General features: G+C 45.4%; 1 protein-coding gene and 1 long non-coding RNA gene across 2 annotated transcripts in view; both read right to left on the bottom strand.

Annotated features, from left to right (window-relative positions):
* LOC308461441 overlaps positions 1-1638 on the bottom strand; it is a 46107-nt gene extending 44469 nt beyond the window's left edge. Inside the window, exon 1 of the long non-coding RNA XR_013978892.1 lies at positions 1533-1638. This is a non-coding gene — a long non-coding RNA (uncharacterized lncRNA). The remainder of the gene's footprint in view (positions 1-1532) is intronic.
* Positions 1639-13685: 12047 nt separating this feature from the next.
* TNS4 (tensin 4) overlaps positions 13686-24009 on the bottom strand; it is a 34658-nt gene continuing 24334 nt past the window's right edge. The window contains exons 7-13 of the mRNA XM_080978291.1: positions 22912-23004; positions 22146-22223; positions 21317-21388; positions 20135-20303; positions 18967-19035; positions 17136-17162; positions 13686-15742 (exon numbers count right to left, since the gene is read on the bottom strand). Coding sequence (XP_080834417.1) covers positions 15613-15742; positions 17136-17162; positions 18967-19035; positions 20135-20303; positions 21317-21388; positions 22146-22223; positions 22912-23004 — 638 coding nt within the window. The 3' untranslated portion in view covers positions 13686-15612. The remainder of the gene's footprint in view (positions 15743-17135; positions 17163-18966; positions 19036-20134; positions 20304-21316; positions 21389-22145; positions 22224-22911; positions 23005-24009) is intronic.

Raw genomic sequence — 24009 nt, 5'->3', positions numbered from 1 at the left:
CTTGGAATCCCCTTTTAAAATCCTCTTTTAAAGCCATCCAAGATGGTGGCCACCACTGCCTCCTTGTGAAAGGGAGTTCCGCAGTTTAACTTGGCGCTATGTGAAGGAATACTTTCTTTTATCCGTCCTGAATCTTCGAAGGGCGTCTGAAGGGGCCCTACATTCCCATCTAAAGCGAATACAGTCACTGCCCCGCCATGACATCGCTGGCTTGAGCCCAAGATGACTCCCGCCCCCTTTGTAACGACGCCAGCCGACCGGCCGCAGCAGGACCCCTCGTCTTCACCAAGCTCCCATTGATCTTCATTGGGGGGGGGGCACTTTGTTTGACTATAAATACGAGGCTGTGAAAACAAGAGATTCAGCGGGGGACGTGGGCCTGTGTTTTCATAATGGCTGCTGCAAGCACCGCTCAGAAAATTCACGCTCCCCCCCCTCCTTGATCAGATATTACAAAGAAAACAGAAGGGGGAAATGCAGGAAACAATGCAAGGCCTGGGTCTAGAAATCGTGTGAGCGCCAACAGTAGCAAAGGAGGAAGACTATAGCAGGATGAGAACAGGACTGAGGAGCAGAGCCAAAACAAACGAGAAGGGTCCCCTTTCGCCTACATAGTTAAAGGGGCTCGGGAGACTGTCTAGGCCCTAGGCCTCCTCTCTTCTCCTCAAGTGCTTTATGGGCACATTTGTACCAAACCCCAGCAGCTCATTATTGGGATTTCTCAATGCTGAGTTTAAAATCACCAATAAGCAGCTGCATGAACGTCACGGAACCCACCCAGACTCTACCCCAGCCAGCGGGCATTCCCATGGCAGGGGGAACATGCCATGGATCAGCATTGATTCCACAGCACCAAGTAGCTGCTCGATGGCGACCCTCCCTCTAGAAAGAGCTTATAGTGGTGGGCATTCGGCTGGTGTTGTTGGCCTCTGACTCCCAGCATTGCTGACGTTGGCTCTACTGGCCTGGGGCTGATGGAAGGTGGAGTCCACAACATCCAGAGGGCCTCTCCATTGACTCTCCTGAATAACCAGCAACTTTTGGCGCCTCCTCTCCCAATGGTTCTGTTCCCACTGGTCACTACAAATGTGTAACAACTAAGGGCTAGCAAGCCTGAGCTTGCTTTTCCCCTCCCCTCTAACCAATCACTGTCCCTTTCGTGTCAAGCCATTTTTAGACTGGACAATCCCTGCCACCCGCAGGCTCACATTTAGATTTGTCTGGTGCTTTGGAAAACCTCTTCTTCTTATTTGCCTAAAAATGCTTTTAAACAAACAAAACTGAAGGCCTATTGATCAACTATGCAATCTCTCAAACAGATGGGGAGAAATACATCAGTAAGACAGAGAGCCAACAGTCTTTGTTTATGGGATTGTCTGGTTGGCTTAGTATAGGGTTGCCATATTCTGAAGAGCAAAAAACCCAGAACACCTCCTCTCCCTCATCCTGCATCTCCATTGTTCGCCCCATCCCTGCCGCTGACCCCTTCCTTGCCCGTCTGCTCGCCCCCTCCTTCGCTTCGCTCTTCTTACCTTTGCTGTCTTCGGCCTCCTGCTCAGAAGATGCTGCCCGGCACTGGGAACGTGGCACAAGGCCTGGAGACCACTCAAAATAGGGGGAGGCCTTGCATGCCCCAGGAAGGCCACGGGCAAGGCCTGCCAGCCACTGGAAGCAACGCAGTGGCCCCGGGAAAGCCGCCCAAGGCCATTTGATGCAGCACTTTCCTTTTCGGGACACAACGCCTTCTGAGCATTCGTGTGCCCCACCCCAAAATAAGCAAACCCCGAAATCCAGATAATCCATGAAAAATGCAAAAATCCAAGCGAATGGGCATGCTGATCTGCCAAAAGAGGACATGTCTGGGAAATCCCAGACGTATGGCAACCCTAGCTTAGTATAACTCCTATTCAAACTAGTTTCCAGTTTTGGTTTGGAGAGCACATGTAAACCAGGGTTTGCCTACAAACTGGCAGCTACGGAGGGAACCAGAACCCAGAAGAGGGAGAAGGGCGTGCTTGAGCTGACGGCTGAAACTGTTGGGATTCCTGCATGGCAGGGGGTTGGACTAGATGACTCTCAGGTCCCTTCCCGTTCTAAAATTCTATGATTCTATGAAAACAGACTGTCCTGCATTGGCTTCTGAAGCCATTTGCATTACTGAACTCTTGCTCTATATATAAAACACACACACGTGCGTTAAAGTGCTCAACAGGATGTTTCATTGTCCAGTAATTCTGTCTGCACTTATTGTACAAAAGCTGCATAGATGTCTCCAGACGAGGCTTTTAATGTGCAAGCATCATGCCTCTTCAGGCAGTTTCATGGATGTCCAGGCAAACTTTCCCCGATCTACAGGCTCCCAACCTTAATTAATTGCTTCCTGGAATATGACGCTTCCACAACCCACACACTTCAGTTGGCTATTTAATTTGTTGGTTACATAGAAAACAGCAGCAGGTACAGCTGTGTAGGTTCTGGCTCTAATCCTGGCAGGCTACCGTTCTCAAGCTCTGTGCTGCAGATGCTACTCTTTATTTTATTTTTCTGATTTTAAATTGCAGTTGCTCTGTGGCACAATAGTTAAATTAACAAGCAGGGGGAAAAACAACCCATCCCTCTGTAAAATTGACTCCACCCACGTGTGAAACTGAACAGACTATTGTAAAGCTTTAGATTTGTCATCTTGGGTGGAGCTCCAAATATTTATTTATTTACACCAATTCCATACCGCTTAATAGATATATAGAAAATCTCTAAGCAGTATAGAGAAAACTACAGCAGCAGCAGATATATCAACAGATATTATTAAAAAATGCAGAGTTAATGTCTCAAAATGTTACATTAATACAAAATTATTAATAAATATAAACCAATATCAATTCTTTGGCCTTTGGACACACCTTCCACCCGGGCAGAGGTGATGAGCTGCGCCAAACATTTTTTGGGGGGGGTCTGTCATGCACGTGTGACGTCATGGGCATTGTGCGCCCGGAGGAGGCCACCACCACAAGGCCTTGCAAGGCCCGTTGCTACTGTGAGGGCCCAGTGGGGTGGGATGGGGGGCTTAGCCTCTTCCCAACAGATTTAGGGAGGGGGGCTGAAAACACCTCAGCCCTATGGAGTTGGCGCCTATGCCCCCTGGCTCTCATTCAGGTTCCAAACAAGTTTTCAGCTCACCTGATAAAAGCCTCCCAAAAGAGAAGGGTTGCTTCTAACATCTCCCTAGTGTCTCCCTCCAGGCTTGCTTTTGATGGGCAGGTCTGAGGTGACTAGCTTTTCCTCAGCCTGCTCACAGCTGTGTCCCATTAAGCAGTCAGCTGCACGTCCCAGGTCCAGTAGGTTTGCTGAGTTTCTCAGGGGATCCTAAGGACAGAAAAAGGACAGCCCACCCCTGTTTTTCCTCCAGTCTCTGCCCTGCTCACCACTAGCAACTGGGAGCACAGGCCTGAGCCTCTGGGTTCGGAAAGGAGGTTAAGAATGAACTCCCTTCCCCTTTGGAGTGCTAATTGCCATTAAATTAAAACTGTGTTCACATTAGGACCTTAAAGTGCAGTGAAGTTGTCCACCATGCATTTGACAGCTCTTTTCTCCTAACTGTTTACACCAGCATGACTTAATTCACTTTTGTGTGTGTGGTGCCTTTACCCTTTCTGCATGGCTCTGACTGTTCACACTCTGGCAAGAGGCGAATTAGATTACAAACAGCTTCAGGACTGTGTGAAGCTGCTTTGAGAAACGAGGCATCAAACAACAGCAACCACAACAATTGCCTCTGCCACTCTGGGCAACTTCCAGCATATATAGAAACATCATAAAACATCAAAATATCAAACTTAAAAAAAAATAATCCCTATACAGGGCGGCCTTCAGGAAAAAAACACATTAAAAACAACATTTGAAAACAATTCTATAAATTCTATGAACATCCTTAAACAGACCAGCAGGCAGCAGGGCTTTCTGATGAACCAATTTAGCCTGGTTGGAAGAAAATTGCTGTTGAAGGAGAGAGGAAACAGTTAAAGCCAAGAGGGAGAAATGGGTGCCAGGAATGCAAAAATCCAGCCTTAGAAAATCATGCCAACCCAAGCCTCTGGCATTTTTATTTTGAATGAAACAAGTCCAGAAAAGAAATATGAAAAAGGGGAGAGAGGTTATGATTATATTATTATTAATGCTACCACCACTGCTAATAGATTTCCTCCTCACAAAAAAATTCTTTGACCATCCGAAAGGAAAATTATAACCGCAGCCATTAGCAATAAGCAAAGCATTAGTAACTGGATATTTCCTGCAGATGTTAGGAATCTGAAATGGTTCACATGGATGTCTGTTTTGCTGGAATGATCTCCAGGTGGGTGACTTCCAGCGGGGGTGGGGGGGAGGAGGAGGATGTATATGAGCAGTGAGACGAACGCATCACATCTTTGGCATCTCCACCTTCCAGCCCTAAGCACCAGATTGGCAGCAAGCGGGAACAGCAGGAATCAGACATCCCAGAATTCCTGGATGAGGCTTTTCTTGGGAATGCACACACTCCCACTGGACTCAAACTGATGGCTACTGGTTATATCTCACCAGTCCTTCTGCTTCAGCAAACAGAAAGATTCGACAGAGAAATATAAAATATTCCATCAGGCTACAGCGGGGGAAGGAAGAGAAGTGATTCTGGCTCCCCATACCCTAGCTTTGCTGAGCAGCCAACCCACCTCTGTCCATCAACTGTCACTGGTTAGTAGCTCATCTGAGGATGGGCTGAATGGGTGGGGCTGTGGCAAGGGAAGCAGCCTGAAAGGCAAGGGAACAATAGTAGGAAATCAAGATCCACTCACAGATTTCCCAGAAAGCTCTTGTCTACATGCACACAGACCGGACGGCCCTGTGATGCGTGCAAATCAAAGCATGGAAGTGAGGAAAAAGGACCAGAAAATGCTTTGTTGGATCAGATCAAGGCACAGCTTGCCAAGCAGTCTGCTTTCGGATGAAGGGATGACCATCCTCTGTTATTTACACCTGGCTTCTGGTACTCAGAGGTATTTTGCTTCTCAGTGTGGAGGTCCTGTTTAGATCTCTTGAATAGATACCACTAGATGCTCTAATGTGGAGAAGGGAAACTTGTGTGCTTCCCTTCCCATAGGTTAGTTGGACTCCCAACTCCTATCATCCTTCCTTGCTGGTGGGAGCTGATAGGAGTTGGTTGACCAATCTCTGGAGGTCCACAATTTCTTCGTTTGTCGTAGCATCTCTGGAAGAAAGACCAGCAGCCATGTTGAAACAGAAACTGAATATCCTGTTCCGGCATACGCAGAGATGTATCCTGCTTTGGAGAGCTCCACCTCACTTTCTTCTTCTGACCCATGAAGAATCATAACAATGTTATGTCACAGATGGTGCCACATCAAGAATCCTGTGACTTAATCAAGCATTGAGCAAAGAAGTGCTCCCTTTTGTCAGGCCTGAGGTCTGCCAGACATTGGACTCCAAGTCCCATCAGCCCCAGCCAGCACGGCCAACAGCCAGGGATAATGGGAGTTGTTGCCCAGCTGAACTGGTTCCAAACCACTAACTCACAGCTACTGCCAATTGGCTGACCTGATTTCTCATATTATAAGGCTTTATACACACATTTTATTATTATTATTATTCTAGAACCAATGGAAACTGAGCACTCCCCCCTCCACATAGTCCACATGCTGTCTAGATCTATTGCACATATATTTTTACCCCTGAAAAGTGTGTCTTGAGAAGCTGATTGCATTCTGGAAATAAAAGCTGATTGCAGATTGATTCTGTATTACTGTACAGCCTGCCCGTTTAAAAACAGGTGAATGTATCCACAACTGCTCAATGATGTGGGCATATATCAATATCACAACCTCCACATCCTTCTTCTGGGGCATTTGCAAGGAGAAAAAGGGTTTTTCCAAAAGCAACCCCCCCCCCCCCGTGGGCAGCAGGATCTAGAATCACTCTTGACTGAAAGCAGCATGCTGGATAGAGAAAAACTACATTTTTTGTGCTACATATAAGTTGGTGTGTATACAGTCACAGAGAGTAGTACTTTAGCACCAATATTAATCCAGGGATAAAATGCAATTGCTTTTCAACATTTTGTGTGTGAGAGAGGTTTAGTCAACTCTTGCTAAAGGAGAGACCCTCCCCCTCTGCCTCCACTTTTTCAGTTCCTGTTTATATGCATGGAATTTAATCTCATCGGTTAATTGGACGGAACAAAGGTGAAGCCTTTCTTGAATGCGCACGCCATGGCTTCCTAGCTGAGTCAGGGACAATATGAGAAATGCTACCCCAGGCATTATACTATGGCTTCTGGTCCCCACTGGGCCTCGAGTTGTTCCAAAACAAACTCCTGCTCACCCGGCGCCCAACACAATGCGTGAGCCATCAGCGTTTGTTGTTCGTAGTTAACAGCCTGTTCTTTCCCCAGATACATTTTTGGAGACAGGAGGGGAACATGCCGTGACCCTCGATCCTGTAAGCAATCGGAGCAAAGCGAGAGTGAATCAAATTATAACTCTTCTTCCTCGGCCTCTCCCCCACCCCCAAATCCTTTTGCAAGGCATTTTGGCCAAGAGTAAAGTTTTCAACTGCTGCGCGCTGGTAGAATATTAAAGGAAGCAGAAAGTTCGAAGAAAAGCTTCCAGAGTCCTAAGAATGCCAAAGTTCTGTATCGAGGACTTGGGGGCCAGGATGGTGGAGGAGGAACCAAGGTCGACGTGAGCAAAATATACGACAAGAATTTACATACATTATTCTTTGCTGCAAAATCGAGCATTTCCCTTTGCAACAGCTTTTGGCACATTTTCTGACAGAAATTGTAGTAGGTAGAAAGGATGTATTGGGTTTTGGGGTACGTAGGAACATAGGGAGACCATTAGGCCATCTAGCTATATATTGTCTGCACTGACTGGCAGCAGCTCTCCAGGATAGCAGGCAGTCGTCTGTCTCCCAGCCCTACCTGGAGAGGCCAGGGATTGAACCTGCGACCTTCTGCATCCAATGCAGGTTTTCTACCACTGAGCTTTCACATTGCAGGGAAGCTTCTCAACTTCCTATTTTATGTTTATGCACATCTGAGGATGGAAGGAACTTGACCACTTCGATTTCCTCAGTTTCTCATTTCTGAAATCTTAAATTATATTTGTGACCCATTTGTTTCTTTGAAAAAAAAAGCTCGTCATGAAAATTCATCACCATTTAATGCAGATTCGTTCTGGAGGTCCGTTCTTAACCTGAAACTGTTTTTAATCTGAAGCACCACTTTAGCTAGTGGGGCCTCCCGCTGCCGCCACTGCGCCGCCGGAGCACGATTTCTGTTCTCATCCTGAAGCAAAGTTCTTAACCCGAGGTACTATTTCTGGGTTAGCGGAGTCTGTAACCTGAAGCGTATGTAACCAGAGGTACCACTGTATCTCCATTTCTATGCATACTTTCCCCTAATAGATGCACTGTTGTTGGCTGCAGAAGTGCCTTGCAAAATTAGGATAAAGACAAATTTTGAAGGATGGATGAGTTTTGGTTCACATGTTGTTTTGGAAAATGTGATTTGGAGAGATTCGGCTTTTTAATGTGTACTGGAGGTGCATGACATTGGACACAGAGGGAGAGGCTAGTAACTAGATGACCCTTGGAGTCCCTTCCAACACTCCAATTCCATTATTATATGAATGAGAAAGGCACTTGGCTGACAATGGTGAGGAGATCATCCCACTGAGAGTATCTTGTCCGATAAAATCCTAAAGCTGTCCTAAGGCATCCTGAGAAAGGGATGCTGTTGTTTCACGTACCCCAATCTCTGAGCTGTAGGCTTCTCTGCAACAAGGTTCTTTAAGACATACTGTAGTTCTGTGATAACAGATTGCCAGGGTCTGGTTGGACGCAGAGGAATGGTGGGAGGAACTAGCTAGGAAACTGTCAAGGAAAGAAGGCTCAGAGCCCGGGGAGTGGTGGTTGGATGACAAAGGGAGAAGAGGTGTTGGAAGCTGAAGAGCTAATAGGGCTTAGTGAGCAGGGAGAGTCTGTGGTAGAAGTCCAGAATCGGGCAGAAGCTGAAGCAGGGAAGGAGGGAGGCCAAGAGGCAGAGATAAGTCAGGCTGGTAAGGAGTCCCTGGTGCATCCCCCTCCTGCTGAGACAAGCTCCCCTTCCTGCTTGTCTCCCAGAACCAGAAGAGGCATGAAAAGGGCAGAGGAGAGGTTGTCTTCACACAGGCGTGGTCTCCAATTGCTTGGGAAAAACCTTAGGACTTAGATAGCTGTGGGGAGATGGGGACTTTCACTCTCAGCAACTGATCCATGGGGCAAGGCCTACTGCGGATCAGCTGTTCATTAGTCCTGACACTCTTGTCAAGTCTGTGCAGATTGTGTTCTAGTAAATAAAGAGTTCACTCTAGTTTGCTCCAACATATTCTGCTCCCCAAAGCGATTCCCCAGTGCTATAGCATTCACTCATCACAGAACACCTCTCTCGCTCTATCTGCTTCAGACTCGGATCCAACACTGCTGGTCTATTCTTCTCTTTCACCTACATAGGTACCTGAATGACATCACCTCCATCCAGGGTAAGAGGTAGAGGGGGAGGAAGGGAGGGAGAGAGGAGGGGAGAGACAGGGGGTCCTTTTCCAGAAGGGTCGCTGCCTATTTAGTTTCCTTGACATCACCTGTACTTGGCCATCTTTTAATGTTTGCAAAAGCCCATCCTCTCAACAAAAGGGGATCTGGGGATGTCAAAAGCCATTTCACCCAACAGGCCTCATTTCGCCACACTATGATTGCTAGGTAACCAACTGTAATGACTTCCCTCACCCCATGTAGTAACAAGATGGCCGAATAGAGGAGGGGAAACGACTAACATTGGGCGTAAAAACGGAAAGGAACATTTTCCTGGTCTTCATATTTTCTTCCTGAGAAGCCCTCCTCCCTCCCCCAAACTCTCCTGGTTGTGGCTAGGCTACTCAGGAGTGGAAGAAAAGCCACTCTGCAGATGCTCAGAGGCGCTTCCTTCTTTATTGTGACTTCAGATGTTTGCGAGGCTGAGTTCCCTGGTGCTGACCAGGCAGTGGGGAAACATTGTTCCTAAATCTTTCCCTTTCCCCCACCCCTTTGCCCGAAACAGCAAAGGAACTGAAGTCCACAGGAGGGGGCGGGGCGGAGATTTTATTTTTAAACCTCAGCCTAAGAAGTGTTAGCAAACTACAGTGACAAAAGAAAAAAGCAACACAAGCTGCAAAGTGAGAGGCCCGTCTATTTTTGCAAAGAGCCCCTGGAAACTGGATCTGCTTAAAAGCCTCTCCACCCGCCTTTCCTCCCCTCGCAAATGTTTTCCCTGAGCTGAGCCTTTGTGGCAGGGCGATAATGGAGTGGGGGGCCTTGGCTCGGCCTCCCCTCCCAAAGTCCATCTTTAAACTGTTTTCTTTTCCTTTTCAAAAAGCAATTAAGGGGAGTGTGAGGGCAGCCGAGAGCAAACATTCCAGCTCGGAAAGCCCTTGGACTCCGCTTCGCGATCCAAACCTGACAGCCTTTGTCATCATTTTTCAATTAAGCCCCCAGGGCAAAGGAGGCCTTCCCGCCACTGCCACACACGTGCCAGGACGTGGCACTGAGACTCCCCTCCCCGGATCCCTCCCCCTCCCCCCAGTTGGCACCTGACAACCATTTTTCCACTGAATAAATCTGTCTCGGCAAGAGGATTCTGCTCCTTTTATCAGCGCGTGCAAAAGGCGTGTTGGGTGCCAGGACATCCTGGGGTGCGTGTGCATATACATATACATAGGTGGGCTTGTCATAATAAGACGTAGGGCCTGATCCTGTGTATGTTTATAAAGAATACGGCCCTCCCCAGAGTGCATGGTGGTGGGGGTGGACTCTGTCTGTGATGTCCACATGCCAGGCATGGCATTTGCGAGGGAAAGACTTCTGTGAGTGTCGGCACTCTACACATCATGCAGGGTCCTAGAACACAGAGAAAGTCAACACGTGTAATAATAATAATAATAATAATAATAATAATAATAATAATTTATTTCTACCTCACCCATCTGGCTGGGTTTCCCCAGCCACTCTGGCGGCTTCCAACAGAATACCGTGGCACCTCGGGTTACATACACTTTAGGTTACAGCTTAAGAACGGACCTCTGGAACAAATTAAGTTCTTAACCCGAGGTACCATTGTATTAAAATACAATAGTCTGTCAAACATTAAAAGCTTCCCTAAACATGGCTGCCTTCGGATGTCTTCTAAAAGTCTGGTAGTGTAGGCTTTTGCTTGCAGGTGTCCATTTCTGACATGTAGGTGTCATAGTGCTGCAAGGCTTTGTGGGCAGGGACTCAGAGGCGCAGCTCCACTGTCTATTTCGGTTACTCTGTTTCTCATCCAACCCTCCTCCCTTAATCATCAATTTAGTCCTGCACATTCCAATCTCAGTTTGCAATCAGGAAACTTCATCAGCATTTTGGTATAAATTTCTGTATTATTATTATTGTTGTTGTTGTTGTTTGTAGACTGCCCCTCATCCGGAGAGCACAGCGCAGTTCACAACATAAAGCAAATGTATGCAGCTTTGCCTAATATTTTTTTGCAAAGCAATGACCCCCATTTTGGGGGTATGTTGTTTTCATTAACACCTGCAGTTATATTATTTTTAGTTTTTAGTTTATTTGATATGCGCAATTTGTCTCAAATGCTTGTGTAGCATTTGGCTACACATTGCTTGGCTGGATTGCTGGAGTGCTGCAAAATTCGGAGGAGTGTGAATTTTAAAAGACTGTAGGATGTGTGTTTCAGTTCGCGCATTGTTTCAGAAAGTGTGGATTAGGTGAGTGTGAACTGACTCACATTTCTCGCCCACCCTTACCTACAACCCCATTATCAATGCAATTCAATGTGCCACATGTGCAAAAGGCGGGGGGGGGGGGGCCTATGGCAAGAGATGCTTTCCATTTCTGCAAGATGCATGTCCTTGATAATTCATAACGGTGCACAATGCAGTTGTGTTTAATGATTCTTAAAGAACATTGTGGTCCTGCCAACCCACCCCAAATACGCCTTTTCCTCAAAGCTAACTTGGCCCTCCACAAACAGTTAGAAAAATGTGGCTTAAGGGAATCCAGGCACATCTTTGGGCTGCATCTCATTGCTTCATCACATGCCCAAGTCCTGGTTTTTCTGTGGTACTAGAAACCCACAATTCAAAAAAGAAAAAGGAAAGGAAAAATAACTGTAAATATTATATGTCAAGGAACAAGTGGGTTTTCCTGATAAACCACATGTATGTAATTGTGTACAGCGCTATTATGCTTAATGGCTGTTAAAGAACATTGTGGGAGCTGCCAGGCTAACACCAAATGTGACTTTCAAAAGCATTAGTTAGAAAGGCTGATCCTCCAAAAAAAATGAACTTTGGGGAGCCATTGCAATGGAGAGAACGAATCCTGAAACTGAACCTGGTACATCTTTAACCATAGACTTTCTATTTATAGCCTAGCAAAGATAGCAAAAGACATATTCAAAATTTAGAAGAATTGTAAAGCAAAAAGAAACGATTTTTTAGATGACAAGCAGGCTTAACATAAGGAGCAACATACGAACAGTTGTGATGGCTGGCTCAGTGCAAGAGGAGCATTTCACCCCGGTTGCCCTGCTGGCAACCTTTTTAACAGGGTGGGAAGTCAGACCCTCCAAGTATCCTTATTTTCCAGGGACAGTCCTGGATTTACAGAAGCTGCCTCAGTTTCTGATTTGATCCCGGAACGCCCCGCTTTTCCTTAGGATGTCCCTATTTTTATCGGTGAAACATTGGAGAGCAGAGAAATGTTGGAGAGTATGGAAGGGGTGACCTCTCCAGGCTACCCGCCCCCCCCCCCATGATAGCTACAGGTTCCCCAGCCGGGATCTAAATGCTATTAAGGAAATGTGGGGTGTAGTTTGAAAAAGAGGCCTTTTCCTTTTTATGACTTGTTTTATGGTTTCTGAATTTATGCAGCATTGCTACTAAGCAGAACTAAGAGCAGACCAGATCTGTATGCCCCCCCCCCCAGCAGCAGAAACCTGACCGCAAGTGCCAAATCTCCCATCCGCTGCAAATTTGGGATAGTGCCTCAGAGGCCATTATAGGAACAGAAACCAAAATCCAAGTCAAAGGAAAGGAAAAACCGACCAAAACAAAAACGAGAAGGCAAACAGCCAGTCTAGAAAGTGGCCCATTCCGCTGACAGCTGGGAAGCCAGAGCGTTCGTTTGCCTCTTCATAACCCCCTTTGTGATGATAAATGTGTTTTCACGGGACAGAATTGTCATAAATATCTGCAGAATTAAAAAGCAGAGCCTTGTTCACAGATTGCATAAGAAGCTTTCCAGGTTCCCTCGGAGACTCAGCTTGCAACGTGCCAGGAAAAAGGGGAAAAAAGGAAAGCAAACTGAACATTAACGAGAGTGATTATGTTTTTGCTTTAATCAAAATAGGCCTGCGCTAACCAGCAATGTAGACCCTTCCTATGCTTTGGACTGAGGGTGAGCAAATAAAAAGAAAGGGGGGGGGGGATGCAGCTAAAATCTGACTCTTTGGCACCCCCTGCAGCTTAGGATGAATCAGGCCCCCTTGCCAGTGGGAGGCTGCGGCCTAGCTTGAGTACTTTTGTTATCTGAATGAGGAAAAAGAGCAAAAACCTCAGAGAAATCTCACTACCCAGGCGCTCCATAAACATCTCCAGCAGAGGGGCCAAGAACACAAGAGCAGCCCCCCCCCCCGCTTCATTATACGCAAATCATTGCCGCTGGCAATACTGACGAACACTGAGAAGGTCAAATTGGGTCAGTCACAAGGGGCAAGAGAAGCAGAATCAGTTGAAGAAATGCACTTCAGCCCTTTTATTGGGAGAGTTTTTTGTGCCATTGCTTCCTAAAACCTGTTGGCATCATTCTTTTGGAGCCTTTCAGAGGATCGCAAAACCCTGGTTTTATACATATCGCTAATGCTAGCCCAGACCCTCTGAGTGTCCCAATTTTCCAGGGATCTCCCTGATTTAGAGAAGCCATCCCATTTTCTGATTTGATCCCGGAATGTCCCCCTTTTCCTTAAAATGTCCCTATTTTCATTGGAGAAATATTGCAGGTTATGGAGTTATCTGACCTCTGAGCCCTCTGAAGGCAATCCTGTATAGGAAAGGTTTTTTTTTAAAAAAGTTTCATGTCTTATTATGTTTTTATGTATGTTGGAAGCTGCCCAGAGCGGCTGGGGCAACCCAGAAATTACTATTTATGCCTCACACATCTTACTGGCTCCCCACCCCCCAGCCACTTTGGGCAACTTCCAACCTATAAATAATAATAAAAAAACGTTAAACATTAAAAAGTCCCTATACAGGATTGCCCTCAGATGGCTTGGGAGTCGGATAACTTCATACCCTTCAACATTTCTCCAGTGAAAATAGGAAAAGTGGGACATTCCAGGATCAAATCAGAAACCAGGACAGCTTCTCTAAATCAGGGGTGTCCCTGGAAAATAGGGATACTTGGAGGGTCTGCAACAGGCCATTTGCTACGTCACACCATAGTGAATCTCTCCCAACAGAGGGACAGTAAGTAGGGCCTCCTTTGCAGATCAGAAAGCACAGGCAGGCTGGTACATGGAGAGGCATTACTCCAGCCAGGTATTTAGAGCAAAAGTCATGTAGGGCTTTATGTCCAGGACCAGAAGTCAGATTTATTTACTTAGTTATAAAAATATTTATATACTGCAGTATCATTGAAAAAATTATAGCTGTTTACAACAATATAAAAACATTAAAACCCCAAAATAACATTATATAAAAGCAAAAAACAAACAAACAAAAAAAACCAAGTTAAAAGCAAAAAGAAATTAAAGTCCATTTCGGGTGATGGAATGGAGCTCTCTGGAGCACAGAGCCAGTCCCAGAAGTGTTGCTACCATACAAACAAGGGTGTGGTGTGGGGGACAGTGTCCCACGTCTTGAGGATGCAGCAATGCTGGTCTCAGTGTATTCTAGTGTGGAAAAGGCCAGAAGCTCCCCTACTGTACTGCAGAAGACGACTCCTGGAGAGGGCTGGACCCCTTCAATTAAAGCAGCACCTTACAATGTGGATGGGGGCCAACCATTAGGATAGAGCCGACGCTCTACAGGGCTCAGTATTGATTTGTTTCTTGCTGAAGCAACATCACAGCCCTGAATTTCCAGAGCACAGCCTGATGGCTGCAAATGGTGTGGCGGTGGCACTCACCTGGCCTCCTGACGGCCAAGTTGCTGCTGCTTACTGAGAACGACAAAGGGGTGAGGCAGCGGGAAGGTTGGTGCGGTGCAAGCTTACAAGCAGGAGTGCCAGATGAGCTTCGCCGGTGTGTTTGCACTGCACCAACCTCCCTGTTGCCTCACTTCTCCCTGCTCTTTCCTTCCCTGTAAGCATCAGCAGCTCAACGGTTAGGTGAGCACTACTGCCCCACCATATTGCCTGTTACTGCTGCTGGATCTTGGCTTCAAGCTTGACCCTTTCCCTGTTTTATCTTGCCTCTGGATCTAGTCTCAATCTCACTTTACACCCAGTCTGAGCAGGCCATTTTGTAAGCCAAACACAAACATGGAGGAGGCAACCACTGCAGATCTTTCAGAACTGGGGTGACATTAATTAATTGACGATTTTGATCATTTAGCCCACACTTCAGCCGCTCTTGGTTCCAGGGCAGATTACAGTAATAAGATTCATATAGAAGTTATTGATATGTCCAGTATATATTTAATAAGAATAATATACAGTATCAAAATAACAACACTACGGCAGCCATGTTTACAGTTGACCCTCTCGGCTCAACCCTCTCTCAAAGGCTGGGTGAAAAAAGGGTATATTTACCCAGCAACAAAAGTTGAATAATGACAGTGTTGTCCCTATAGCGAAGGGAAGTGAGTTCCCTAAACAGGGCCTTCTCCATGGTGGCCCCCTATCTTGTGTCACTGCATTGTGGGTATCCCCTAACCACAGGGCAACAAGAAGGCCCTCTGCTGCTAATCTCATTACATGAGCAGGCTGGTGCCAAACCATTTAACACTCTGACAGCTGCATTCTGCAGCAATTGCAGCTTCTAAATATTCTTCATTAAGTATTTACACATTACAATAGTCCAGTCAAGGGACGAACTGAGCATGGATCCCTGTAGTGGTTTTTCTGTTGGCAGACCTCTCTCAAAGACTTGCTATTACCAAGGCAAATCAGTACAACTTTGCATGTTGCAAGACTATCTTTTTTCCACAGGGTAGAAAAACACCTTTTTTGATCAATTGGCCTAAAGAGTATTCTGGTTGAAATAGGAGCCCAGAAATTACACGGTTGGCCTTCCTGTGGAGAGACAATCCAGTCACTGAATCATTCCTGCAAGGACATATGACCTGCTGCTGCTTCCCACTGCCACATTTCTGTTGCAGCCCTCACAACACTCATACAGCCATGGTTTGTCTCCAGAGCCTTTTCGAAATGCAACCCAGAGAGCTTTCAAAGACCAAGAGCGCACTGTTGGGCTTCCGGGTGGGGTGGGGTATAGGGAGTGGTGGGGCAGCATTGCTAGGAAACAGAGGACCCCAGCATTTGGGGGCAACGTTAAGCAGCAGGTAGAAGTTTCTTGATGAAGTCAACAATATGGGAAGCCGGATGCACTGCGTCATATTCTGCAAAGAGGTGGCAGATATTCTCAGAGTCTGCTGGGCTTTTGGCAATGACACCGAAGATCCTGTGGCGAGAAACAGAGAGGAAACAAATCCCTATGTGATAGGTTTACGCTCATGACAGATGAAGAAATGCTCAAGCATGTAGACTTGAACTTTGGACACACCATGATTCCTTAAACCGCAGAGAAACACACCACCTCTGGCTGGGCACATTAAAGCACATTTCCTCCCCAATGACCTTGGGAACTATATTTTACCCCCTGAAACTATAACTCCCAACACCCACAACAAACTGCAGTTCCCAATATTCTTTATTGTGTGGGTGGGGAAGGAAATGTGCTTTAAATGTGTCGCATATGCACAGCCAGAGGTGGTGCGTTACTCTGTGGTTTAAGGAATTTTCCATGTCCTCATTTTGCAGAATACATTCTGCTTCTGGTAGTTATGGGGAAGGGCAAAGAGTTACAAAAGGCATTCCCACCCCCCTTTTCTCTTCCATTCCTTTGTTCAAATGGCATCTTGCTTGGAACGCAAGGAGCTGGGAGGAGGCAACGCCCAGGGTGACTCACCTACGCTGACTGCCCTATTTCTCTCCCCACACCCACCTCCACTCACCCCTTTAATCACTTTTGTTATATAATTTGTTTTAGAAAAGTAAGGTTCAGAAGATTAAGGTTCAAATCCAAAATTAATGAAGGGGTATAGAAACCAAAGGGACACGAGCTGCAATCTTAAGCACATGTCCGCAGGTGAGACCCATTCAGTTCAATTCAATTCAACGGGACTTGCGTTCAAGGAAACAGGGATTCAATATTGTAAATGAATTGGTTCAGGTATCAGGAATGGGTGTGTGTTTGTGACACACTAGCTCCCCCCCCCCTTTTTTTAAAAAAACCTGGATTTTCCCAGAAAGGAAATCCAGATTAAATGGGGGGGGGGGCAGGGATTTACATATTGGCTTGTTGATGCCAATGGCTGTGAAAAAACATGCAGAGAAGCCCCCACTCCCATAATAAACCCCCATTTGGAAGCACCCTCAGCATCTGGGTGCTAGCTTACCATGAGGGTACCTTTTAGTTGAATTTCTGTTGCTGCCTTTTTCTCAACCCTTAGCCTGCAGTCCTATACACACATTTAACTGGGAGCAAGTCTCACTGAATTCGGTAGGACTTCCTTCTGAGCAGGAATGCATGATTGTGCTGCTACTAATATGCTTTATGAGAAAACAATCGCCCTAACCCAGGCATAGGCAAACTTGGCCCTCCAGATGTTTTGGGACTACAACTCCCACCATCCCTAGCTAACAGGACCAGTGGTCAGGGATGATGGGAGTTGTATTCCCAAAACATCTAGATGGCCGAGTTTGCTTATGCCTTCCCTAAGCAATCTCTAATTCCTCATATCATCGTATAGCCTTCATTCCATGAAGCTGCTCATCCCATCCATATAGCTTACCTGGAAATTTTGGAAAATTTCTGCCACCTTTACAAAAAAGAGAGGAAGGGGGAATTAGACTTCATATTCAACAAATCATTTCATTAGTAGGCTTGTTTAATGTAACAGTCTGACTCAATATAAGGCAGTAGATCTTGTTGCAGATCTTTGTCCCTGCCCCCCTTCCTGATACAGTGGTACCTCGAGTTACAGGCGCTTCAGGTTACAGACGCTTCAGGTTACAGACTCTGCTAACCCAGAAATAATACCTCGGGTTAAGAACTTTGCTTCAGGATGAGAACAGCAGCACGAGGCCCCATTAGCTAAAGTGGTACCTCAGGTTAAGTACAGTTTCAGGTTAAGAACGGACCTCCAGAACAAATTAAGTTCTTAACCTGAGGTACCATTGTACAGATTTTCCTGCAGCTCTTATTCCCTGGCAGGGAGGGGGGACACTATTTGGGGGTTTGTGTCAGATGCCAAAATGTATTGGGCCAGCTCTGATCCACCATACTATAGCAATTAAACTTTGCAAGAAGGTGCTTAAAACACAACATTTGCGCTTCTCCTTTTTGATTCAGCCATTCTTTTTTATGAAGAATCCAGGGTAGGTTGCTGCCAAACCACTGCAACCCAGTGTTTTCCAGATGAAAGCAAAGAATATGGTACGTAGGTTGCTAGGAAATAGTCTGGAACATGGGTGGACAGAAAGTGCATTGGGATCTACTACTAGTAGATCTCCTGGTGACTGGCAGCAGATAGGCAAGGGTGTCTGGCTCCCAATGGTTTAGCAACAGCAAGAACGGCAGCATTAAGATACATACAACAATTTGATTAACATTTGAATGATGTAAATTGGAAAACTGACTAAAACGGCTACAGTAAAATATGCAGGAATGGTAGGCAAGTAAAATGAACCATGGAAGGAGAAGGAGGGAAGTCATTGGATATATGGTATTACGTAAAATGTTTATTTTGATATGTATAATTAAAAAAAATAATAAAAACTATTTTTTTAAAAAAGCAATAGCAACAACAAATTAACTTTTCTCACTTAGTGAAATGAAAAAAGCTAACCAGGGTGGAATCTAGACACATATAAAAACAAACCCGCTGTGAAAACGTTTTTTAAAAAAAGTTTTAAAACTATATATTGAATTTGCCATTAGCGCACCATTGCCATCTAGTGTCACATTTGTATAATGCACTTAAAACTTTATATTTGCAGCTGTATAGCAGAGTCCCAGGAGTGCAGTTTGCTGTGAAAAGGCTGTGAGCCCAGTTCAGTTCTGGTACTGAGAAACAATTCCTTAGGCTAATAAGGCACCCTGTTCTTCAGTTCTATGTCTTTTGCAGCTGGCTCTGGCTGGTAGATCTTGCGAAACAAACAGGCAGAGTGGGTCTGACAAGCTTGAAGTCTGCCCACCCTTTTGGGAGTAGCCATAGAGAGCCATTATTATTTCTGAAGGCAGCCCTGTTTAGGGAAGTTTTTTAATGACTGATGTTTCAATGTATTTCTGATCTGTTGCAAGCCGCCCAGAGTGGCTGGGGAAACCCAGCCAGATGGACGGGGTATAAGTAATAAATTATTATTGTTTTTGTTTTTGTTTTTGTTTTTGTTTTTGTTTTTGTTTTTGTTTTTGTTTTTGTTTTTGTTTTTGTTTTTGTTTTTGTTTTTGTTTTTGTTATTCAGCCTCCCATGGCCAACCACATGGAGAGAAAGCACTGGCCCTAAAATAAAAGATGCTTGGGAAATAAACTGTGTGGGTGAGGTGGGGAGAAATCAAAATTGCTGCATGTGGCCTCCTGTTAATGCTGGTAGCAATACTGGAGGAGCAGCCTGGTCACTTACTTTCGGTTTTCAGGGTCCATGTCACAAAAGCTGATGGCAGCCAGTGGATAGTGCCGCCGGAAGAAAACCCTGTAGAGAGGAGGCATAAATCAAGCATGCTTACTTTTTTTAAAAAAGGAAAACACCCAAAACAAAACCAATGAGTTACTTAAGAAGTCAGTTCAAAAATGGCTATCCCTCCTTGTATGTGCACTATTCAGTGCTGTTTCCTTTCTGCTGCACTGAAAACCCCCCCTACATTATTTGTCTCGCCCTTAGTGATGAAATTACGTAACTTACGTAATTGATGAAAATTACATTATGGTTGTTGGGATGCGGGTGGCGCTGTGGGTTAAACCACAGAGCCTAGGACTTGCCGATCAGAAGGTCAGCGGTTCGAATCCCCGCGACGGGGTGAGCTCCCATTGCTCGGTCCCTGCTCCTGCCAACCTAGCAGTTCGAAAGCACGTCAAAGTGCAAGTAGATAAATGGGTACTGCTCCAGCGGGAAGGTAAACGGCATTTCCTTGCGCTGCTCTGGTTCGCCAGAAGTGGCTTAGTCATGCTGGCCACATGACCCGGAAGCTGTACGCCGGCTCCCTTGGCCAATATAGCGAGATGAGCGGCGCAACCCCAGAGTCGGTCACGACTGGACCTAATGATCAGGGGTCCCCTTACCTTTACCTTACATTATGGTTACGCCCCATTCATCTCAATGCAAAGGAAACAGAATGCAAATGTGGGGGGTGGTGTGGTGAGGATGTAATCAATCATGTAACGTTTGTGGACAGAAAGCCACATCTGTCATGGATGCTTTAGTTGAGATTCCTGGAATCTCAGGGTCCCCTCCACCTCTACAATTCCATGATTCTGTGGACGACAACAACAGCGGCGAATATTGATCGTATTCACTGGTTTGATTCCCATTTCACACATGGGACAGACTGGCCATTTCCGCTCCTGTCGGAGTTCTCTGATATCCCCCTTGGGCGGAAATCCTTGGGTGTTCCCCGGTTCCTGCGCATGTTCCCATTTGCAAATAGACACCAGGAGCACCTCTGCTTTTGTTTCCGACATTGCAAAAGGTTTGCCCTCTTTCCCACCCCCAACAAGTTAACAGAGCAGGCAACTCTGTAATAAAAGTTGCTCTTTCCTCCTCTGCCACCTGCTGTCCTATTCGGCTTCCTTACTTCCGCTGGATATCTGTCAAGGTGATTCCTTGGTCAGTCACTTTGAAGTGGACGATGGTGGGCGTAGGCGGGACCTCCAGTTCGAAAGTGGCAGACACGGCTTTCCGAACTGCTGCTTTCCCAGTGAGCGTCTCCATGGTCAGGGAATGCAGGTACAGGAGATTGCAGACTGTTAAGGCCAGAAGGCCGAGAGAGAGAGAGAGAGAGAGAGAGAGAGAGAGAAGAAAGGACGATTAATGACCTGTTGTGGCTGCTGACCTCCGGGGGTGGTGTTAATAAATGTAAAAATGAAATTAAACTCTCCCCCCCTACCCAAATCCCTCCAAATGGCTGTGATGGGAAAGGTGTTTGGGTTGCTAGTGTTTCTCACTTTTTTTTAAAAAAAGGCCAGATATGCATTCCTGGAGTTGGACAGCCCGTGTGTGTGTGTGTGTGTGTGTGTGTGTGTGTGTGTGGTTAAGGCATGCTGGGGAGAAGAGCTACCATCCGTCCACCAGCCAGGGCATCAACAAACCCGGAATTGAGGTATCAACACTGGAGGAGAATGGTGGGTGCAGCCTGCCCTGGGTGTCATCCCTGGGGGGTGGGGTTGACATTGCCGCTCCACCCCCCTGGGACGCTTGCCCCGCCCCCGGGTGCACAGCATGCACACCGCTCTGGGTGCCAGAACAGCTAGCTCCTCCTCTGGGTATCAAGTACTCAGTTTGGGGAACACTGCAAAACCTTCCTTTTCAGGCAGGGCTTTGAAAACTAAGGCGCAGACGATGCAGATCACTGGGCTGCTGCTATCACGGCAATTGTGTTCCGTTGTATTTTCATTATTGCTCTTAACTAGATTGTTTCCATTACTTCGTATTTTATATAATTTTTTTTTTTTAATGTTGCAAGCTCCCTTGAATCCTAGTTTGGGAGAAAGGTGGGATATACTGTACATTAAATATATTATTATTATTATTATTATTATTATTATTATTATTATTATTATTATTTTGCAGGCTACTAGCTTGGCTAAGTTTACTTATGAGGCTGGTCTGAGTGATGGCAAAATGGGATATCTTCACAGCATGTATGTAGCTGCATGTAGACAGAAGAACAGGTGTGAATTTACAATACTCGGCTCCGATACTCCAAACAACCCCTACAAACTTAACAGATAGGTGTGCATGCTCCCATTTCACTTACCTGCAGCTTTCATTGAAACTGGAAGAGTGGCTTCTGAACCCACAGCAGGATTTTCTCTTCCTCCAAAGAAATCTGAAGTGAGGTTGGAGGTGGGGAAATCAAAGTAGGAAAAAACTAATCAGACAGAGGGCAAAAATGTACCAATTACAATCCGCATTGTTCTAATTTTCAGTTTTGATGCACAGGGGAACCACCACATCAGTCTCTAAAGATGCATACCAAAATCAAAACTAAAGCCGAATCGTAAAAACAGGAGTTGCTTCATTCTTCTGCAGGATGAGGCAACCTCTCCCTCTTCACAGTGCTACTAACAGTCACATTTACTAGTGATTCAAATGCCGATTCAGTTGTTACCTAGCTATCCCCCCCACCCCCGGTGCTTTAGGTGGGCTGTTTGCCTTTTTATTTTTTGAAGGTGGTACTTGTATTTGTGAGAACTAGAAGATTTTATCATATCACACCAATTTTGCGTCAGTTGAATTGGCTTGAATTTTCGGCCTCAGCTTAAAAGACTGTTACAAACCGTTACGTCCCTGAACAATCAGGTTGCTTGATGGACAGCCTATATGAACCTGCCTGAGCCCTAAAATTGGCCTCAGAGGCCCTGCTAAGATTAATCAGGCTGGTGGGCACTGAAGACAAGGCCTTTTCAGATGATGGCCCCACATATGTCAAATTCCCTTCTCCAAGAACCTGTGGCCGTCCAGCCCCAGCCGGCACGTAAATCAGGAGAGCCTTATCCCTCTCCTATGTCTAGCATGAATACTAGACAGAGCACACTATTCCTTTCAGCACTTCAGCAATTATTTGCTTCAGTTCCTAAACGTACCTTGGCTGGGGATAACCAGTCTGCAGGGCAATGCTAAAGGCATGATGGTGTGTTGATATACAAACGCCGAGAGACTTCCTGTAACAAAGAGGTAGAGGAAGAGGTTTGTACACGGTGTTCTTAAACCTCTGAACCCAAAATCTCTGCCAAAATTCTCATTTCCCCCCTGCATTCTGCCACTGATTAACAGCTGCACTGAATGTGTATCTGAAGAAGTGTGCATGCACACGAAAACTCATACCAATAACAAACTTAGTTGGTCTCTAAGGTGCTACTGGAAGGAATTTTTTTAATTTTGTTTCAGCTGCACTGAATGTTTGTTAATGAACTAGGGAAATTGTTATAGGGGAGCCAACGAACAACTAACAGAAAACAGTTTTCAGAGATAACATGTCTTTTTCGGGACATTGCGAGACAAACCAGAGTTTATCATGTCTCATATCCATCCTTGCTCTTCCTAGGGTTGTCCAGAAACAGGTAAATATGAGATCTTGCTGCTGTCCTTGGAAACCAGCCAGCTCATTACTTTGGAGATCCACCCCAAATGTTTAGCAAAAGCCAGAGTGGGAACAAGCAGAATGGCTTGTTTAGTAAAAGTGTTAACATTGGACTGGATGGAACTTTGGTTTGATCCCGTTGGGTTCTTCTTAACAGCAAAATGCAGTAACTTCAGAAACACTCATGTTACACACAGCTTCCTAACAACAAATCCTGAACCAACTGTAGTGACATTTAACAAATAGATGCATCAGGAAGGCTGTCTTACCAAAATAGGGTTCTTCTTCAGCGCCCTTAAGGTGTACTCCTCGGGCAGAAGACTCAATGAGGAAGTGCCTGATGGGATCACTGCCATCTTCCCCTTTGAAGCAAAAACAAATAGTGCTGAAACGATTTTGAAATGCAACTCTTGCACCAGAGACTTTGCAAAAACTGAACTGGCTTCTGAAAATTGGCTCGTGTCTTTGCATCCTCTTCTGCTTTCGCTTTCCACCCCCTTCCCCTTACTCATTTTAGTGCTATTTCACATTTAAAAAATATATATATTTACAAATTATAAATCACAAGTAGTGGTTCGTAAATAAACCCATTAGTTTCTGAACACTGTTTTGTGTATTCTTTGTACAGAAAGGTGGTATCATTTAACAAAAAATTAAAACAAACAAACATAGCAAAGCATATTCTGTTCCTAAATTCTTGGCCTTTTGTTCTTTTTTTAATCACCGATGCTATGTCTGTGGTACAACATTAAAAAAGCTGGAGAGGGAGAATTTACTATTTGGCTCTCCCACCTCCCAGTTGTTTTACAGACATGGATTTCATTTTATTTTAAACCCAACAATTTATTTTCTCTCGTGAAAGGAGCCGTGTGATCTGCCACCAACTTTAAGAGCTGTTCCTAAAATCTGTTTAAAGAAATGTTATAAAGAAATGATAGAAATAAAGGTTATACCATTTCAAATACATTCTCAATATAAGCTGTTTAGTTGGAATCCTGAATGCAAAACAAGAGTTACATAGGTAACATCCTATGTGCAGAGACACACAGGCAACACCCACATCATACGTTTAAAGCACATGGCTTCCTCCAAAGAATCCAGGTCACAGTAGTTCACCCTCAAAGAAACTACAACTCCCTGCACCCTTAAAGAACTACAGTTCCCAGGATTCTTCTGAGAAAACTATGTATTTTTAAATGGGTGGTGCAGATGTGACCATAGACAGTAGGCACTGTCACACCCTAAAACCACATCTTTCCAGTTGCAAGAGTGATGTGTGGTTCCAGTTTTATTTTTTTATTATTGTTTTTAAAGTGCACCCCAGCCAGCAGAAGTTTGGGGAAGACACATACAGTCATACCTCGGGT

This window comes from Podarcis pityusensis (genome assembly GCF_964106645.2).
Source record: "Podarcis pityusensis genome assembly, chromosome: 13".
In the NCBI taxonomy this organism is placed as follows: domain Eukaryota; kingdom Metazoa; phylum Chordata; class Lepidosauria; order Squamata; family Lacertidae; genus Podarcis; species Podarcis pityusensis.
The sequence above is the reverse complement of the archived record's forward strand: the minus strand, read 5'-3'. Positions and strand labels throughout refer to the sequence as shown.